The sequence below is a fragment of the Armigeres subalbatus genome, chromosome 3 (genome assembly GCF_024139115.2).
Source record: "Armigeres subalbatus isolate Guangzhou_Male chromosome 3, GZ_Asu_2, whole genome shotgun sequence".
Lineage (NCBI taxonomy): Eukaryota > Metazoa > Arthropoda > Insecta > Diptera > Culicidae > Armigeres > Armigeres subalbatus.
The window spans coordinates 38925146-38930927 of NC_085141.1; the positions used below are offsets into that span (position 1 = coordinate 38925146).

At 39.8% G+C, this 5782-nt stretch overlaps 1 protein-coding gene across 3 annotated transcripts; it reads right to left on the reverse strand.

Annotated features, from left to right (window-relative positions):
- Positions 1-709: 709 nt before the first annotated feature.
- On the reverse strand, positions 710-5154 carry LOC134226789 (uncharacterized). Of its 3 annotated transcripts, none has more exons than XM_062707778.1 (4): positions 4929-5154; positions 4104-4861; positions 3167-3953; positions 710-1304 (listed from the first exon to the last, which is right to left on the reverse strand). In XM_062707778.1, the coding sequence occupies exons 1-4, from the start codon at positions 4939-4941 to the stop codon at positions 1270-1272; spliced, it is 1593 nt and encodes a 530-aa protein (XP_062563762.1). In that variant the 5' UTR covers positions 4942-5154; the 3' UTR covers positions 710-1269. The 3 variants fall into 3 exon arrangements, with proteins under 3 accessions (XP_062563762.1, XP_062563760.1, XP_062563761.1); XM_062707776.1 differs by lacking the exon at positions 710-1304 and adding an exon at positions 2231-3095; XM_062707777.1 differs by lacking the exon at positions 710-1304 and having other exon boundaries at positions 2231-3953; positions 4929-5153.
- Positions 5155-5782: the final 628 nt, after the last annotated feature.

Genomic DNA, 5782 nt, shown 5'->3' on the forward strand with positions numbered 1-5782 from the left:
TGCAACATCAAAGCGCCAATTAATAACGTCGAAAATCACGCAACAATGCAACACATCTCGTTGAATATAATTTAACAATGCAACACATGCCGCTTATGCCGCTCACGCATCCGACTGTTCTGACTTCGTGTGTTTATTGCTTAACCGGCAATGTTTACATCCAGCACCATGTTGCAGCACCATGTTTTTGGCTTCAGGCGAGTTGTTCGTGGATGACAGCCGTTTCATGGGGGTGGTTTGGAGTGGTTGGCTAATAGAGTAGAGTGGGGCAAGAGTACGCACTTTTCCAATCATCTGTTTTAAGAATTTATTAACACAAAAAAAACATCAGCGTGTGATTATATATTACCACCTCAGCGTGTTAATCGGTAAGCAGCAAGCCATGACTTGGCCTCTTCTTGTCAGATCTCCGTGGCGTGCACACGCACCAACGGAGAGCTGCTGTCATCGGATTTCGCTCCAGCCATTTGGAGCCACACAGTTCTTATCTATAGGTACTTATCTCTACAAGCGAGTAGAAGTAAGCACCGTGGTAAATGTACCTAGATAAGTTAATGTACCTAAGCATAGTATAACTCGTCTTATGGCAAGATTTCGTTTGTTTGAGTTCAACTTCTGTACATAAAATTCCTGAACGGTTTGGCAATGATCACTACGATAGTGAAAATTATGGATAGCCTGATGATCCGACGACTTATGCTAAGGCACTAAAACGAGCAGATCATCATCACAGGACTGAGGCGATGCAAGAGAAAATGTGTGCGTTACATGAAAATGAAACCTGGATTTGACAAATTTACCACGAGGCAGGAAGGCGATTCGCAATAAATGGGTGTCTTCAAAACTAGGCGAGGAGCAGATGGTGAAGTAGAACGATATAAAGCTGGTCATTAAAGGCTGTTCTCAGAGAGCAGGAATTGATAACAATGAAGTATATTCACCAGTGGTACGATATTATACTATCCGCTTTCTAATGGCATTGGCAGTTCAGCATAATCTCGACATCGAACAACTTGATGCAGTGACTGCTTTTCTACAAGGAAAACTCAAGGAAGAAGACATCTATATGGAACAACCTGAGGGCTACGTAACTGATCCTACGAAGGTATGCACACTAAGAAAAGCATTGTATGGACTGAAGCAATCAAGCACGGTATGGAATACACAACTGGACGAAGCGTTGAAGGCTTTTGGGCTCGTTTGTTCCGATTTGGATCCATGCTTGTATTTCATTGTCAGAGAAGATAAGATAATGCTGTTCGTGACAATCTACGTAGCTGATTTCTTGCTTTTCACAAACAACGCTGAAATAACAAAAAAGTCGAAATCCTACTTAAACTAGATTCAAAATGATGAACCTTGGAGATGCACAATTTTGTTTAGGACTACGAATAACTCGTGACCGAGTGAATGGGAAGCTTTGTCTTGACCAACAAGCTTACATTGAAGACGTTTTGAGGAAATTTAACATGGAGAATTCTGAACCTGCAACGCCTATGGATACAAGAATAAAGCTTGACAAATCAATGAGCCACAAGACGTCAAAAGAAACAGCAAAAAATGAAGGATGTTCCTTTCAAAGAAGCAGTTGCTTCACTATTGTATGCAGCTCAAGCAACAATACCGGACATCGCATTTGCAGTTAATATAGTAAGCCAATTTTCAACAAACCCTGGAATAAAGCACTGGGAGGCGGTTAAACGAATTATGCGCTACCTACGCGGGACGACCGGTTTGAAGTTACATAAAAGATGGCTGTCTTTTGTAACCATATTTCAATACCATGAATTCAAAAAGGAAAAACAAGAGAGTAGAATTTGGCTAGCACGCAGCTTCTGGTGAAGACAATTGTAGGACACGTGGTACCACTACAATGCAGACGAAATAGAATCAAACAAGTAGTAGCTTCTAATAAACGAAACTTTTGCGGTAAAACGATGCAAAGCAGTACAAGGTTGTTTATTATTCTACCATAATTTGATTGAACAATATGAGTTTTATTGTTTAATTCGATTGGATTTAAAGCTTTAACACGAAACTTTTCAGATATTCAAATGCCTTGTTCAATTCCGATAAATGCCTTTCCTGATTGAATGAATAAGTTTTCACGGTGCCATAATACGATATGTAGTAAGTATTTCTATGTGTCGTAAATCGAACCCTCATTTTTATGATTTAAGTTTTATTATTCTTATTTAGTTTCTTGTAAACGGACCAAACTGTCAGACGATTGAATTAGATGTTTTTATTATTTTCATACATATGAATATTTATATTATAACAACAATATTCTGCATGCTATATCTGTGGTGTAATTTAGAAGAGTGCAAAGATTATTTTGTATGATATCTCTATACCTAGTGGTTCATAGTTTGCGAAACAAAACTAGTCGAAATGGGTCTATCAAAACTCGACGATCCGCAAATTGTCTGTTATACAAAAACCTTCACCGTGCCCTCACTGGTTAGAAAATTAAAGCTTGTTCCTTAGTTTCTCACTATATTTCGTATGTATCTGATACAGAGATTGGAAATCGCCTCTATTGGATTATGTTATGGTTTTACCAAAGTTGAGTCTAACGAATGGGAAACCGTAATATATTGTAATTGGGTGTCAGACTGTAAGGAGCAATGATTGAATAGTTGAAGGAAGCAAGCTGGATCTATCGACAGATTAACTGATTGTCGCTAGTGTGTTGGTTTCTGAGGATCGTTTCGCAAGATGTAATTTCATAATATATTGAAAGTGAAACGACTCAAACTAACTAGGGTTAAAAATTAAAGCTATTATACCATTGTGGTAGATAGTCTCTATTAAATTGGGAAACACGAGGCAGTTTAAATAGGATTGCATTGCCTTGTTTTTTCGCGTATTATTTTGTTGCTTCACAACCACCGTTCGTAGTGCGTTTCTATTTCGTTCTAATGAAAATTTTAAATCTCACTTATTTGTATTCTGAAGCTCCTATTTCCATCATTTACTTAAAGCTGTTGTTCGTTATTGGTCTTCTGTAGCCGTTTCGTGCATTCTTGTTCCACGGTTCAGTTTATCAGTATAAGAATCCCAATCTGCTAGTTGAGAGTGTACTTCAGCACCTGGCCGAGGTATTCGATCGTAATAAACAAGGAACGTGCGTCCTTTGGATCGCGTCTACAAACAAACTTACCTTTAATCACCTGCCCTTCCTGTACCGGAATTGGCTCTTCAACGTAGAAAATGGTTTGCTTCCAGTGCGTTGGTCTCGTGTAAGGTGAAGTCGAGAACTCCACGTGCTGCGGCAGTTCGAAGAATGTATCGAAATATCCAACTAGGGCTGTCAATTTACAGCTTTTCTTAACAGTAAGCTCAAAACTATAGTTGAAATTGGGGCAATCAACTTCCACTTCCATTAAATCAAAATTTGCAATAATGTTTGCATTGGTTATAACATGCTCCGGCTTGCAAACCTCAACGGTAGCTTCTCTTAAGACTTCCTTCTTCATACAGGACATGTCAAAGCCATAGACATTCTTCCAGAACCCTATGAACTCATCGTGTCGATCTGTATCTCCATACCCAGCCAAACTAATATTACACCTATTCGGTAGAATGAATCCACCCTCCTTCAGATATTGTTTCCTAGCGTAGATCACGCTATCCATCATTCCCTCAAACAACAGAAAATACCCCATCCATTCGGACACAATGATGTCAACTTTCTCAACCGGCAGTTCACAATCCTCCAGACGGCCCTTGACGAATTTAATGTTCTCGATGTCGTTTCTCCTTACGATGTCCATTGCCTGGTAGATAATGTCGGACTGATCGACCGAGATCACCTCCTTCGCACCTGCTTTCGCGGCAAACATGGACAAAATGGCCGTACCACAACCCAAATCAAGCACAGTTTTGTCCTTGAAGATTTCTCCATTGTCAAGGATTGCATCGCGGTAGCTCGCCGTTCGCACATAATCCTGCCAAGAACAATAAATCTATTATTTCGACTTCGGATTAAATAAAAAACTAGTATGTATATGATCGCAAACTGGGATAAAGGTAGACAATGATGTTGTGAGTACAACAGCAGTTACTGAAGTTATGGTGACTAACAATTTTCTACTCACACTCAACATATCGTGATGGATTCCAAAGTGCGAGTACGTATTGAAATAGCCCTGATCGTCCTCCACGGCCACCGTGCTGACGCAGTGTCTTAACTCCTCTCGTATTTGTGCAATCTTTTCCTCTGGGGCCTTCTTTTTGGTACCGGCACTCCCCATTTTCTGTTCACTTTGCTGCTCCAGCAAGTTGCGGAAGCTTTGCTTCATCTTCTCAATATCGCCTGATGCGTGCTGCAGCAGATTTTCCTTCTCCCTCAATTGGGCCGTCAACTCATTGATGATTCCCTGGAGCTTTCGGTACTGATCCGTTGTAAGCGTTATTGTCTCGCCGATGTCGTTCCCATTTTCCCGAGCTCCTACTCCTCCTCCACCGTTCACATTACCATTTAACAGGATTTCGTCCAGCTCATCCAGATCGAACATCAGCCAAGTCTCATTTTCGACCGGTTTCAAGTACTTGTCGTCGGACCAGAATATGCTCGTACCGCTTCCGAATACAGAGGGATCAGGCTTCTCCATACGGATGAAGTTAATCATCTTGATATAAGCATATTCGTCCAGGTGAAATCTACGCCGAATTTCCCCCAAGTCAAACTCGTGCCGCTCTTTCGCATGGCGAATGGCCGTAGTCATGGTTGGGGAGATTTGGTCACAGAATAGACACCTCACCGGATCATTCTGCTCCTCAGCTATTTCCCATTCGTCAGCTTCTTCCTCCTCATTGGAATCACCCGTTTCCATCTCACATAGGGGTGGACATTCTGTCACACAAAAGACATTCTTTTCAAGTAATTCATAGTATAGGCGAAATCGAAATTACATTCTTACCTTCATCGGACATAACTGACACAGTTTTAGACGAAATAGGACTGTAATAAAGTGTGTCTAATGGAAAAGCAGTATTTTTCTGCAGTAGAAATGTAATGAAAATGCGGATAACACGCACGCCAGGCTAATGATAGTCAAAGAACAATCAAACAAAACATGCGCCACACGCACTCGCACGAAGTTCATAACACGAACGCGCACATGTTTTCTGTATCGTCCCGCGGAGTTTGACAGTTTGTTGTTTTTCGTTCTTTCGTCTTTTTCATTTTCGCATCACTCGCATCGGCTTGTTTTCGGTGCGGCGGGATTTTGAAGGGTTTGGACTTTCTTACGAAACTATCGCGACTAAATATTTAAAACAATAAATCTAGACTGCTTTTTGAATAGGTCGTATGTAACAAAAATTGAGAAATCATGTTAATCACATCACTGAAAAGAATATGTTTGGTTCTATATGTATAAAAAAAATTATTTCGATATCTGACTTTTTTATTATTCTATTAACTTTATAAAAATCGACCTAAGTGACAATTCCTTCCAAAGATCGAAAATCGATCATTCGACCTAATGTCATAAAAGGTCTTTTATAGCAAAAATTGATTATTTTAATATTCCGTGTATACGACCTTTTGTCAACTAAAGGTCCGAAGTGCGGAATCTGTCAAACTGAGAAAAAGTGGACATACGACCAGTTTGACAGCAGTTTCAAATTTTAAATTTAATAATTATTTATTAGTTTGATTCGTTTACTGATAACACCTTTGTTAACGCGTAGGAACCTGAATTTAGTTATAAATCCAGCAGTGTTTATTGAAGTATGTATGGAAAATAGAATGAAAATGATTTAATCCTAC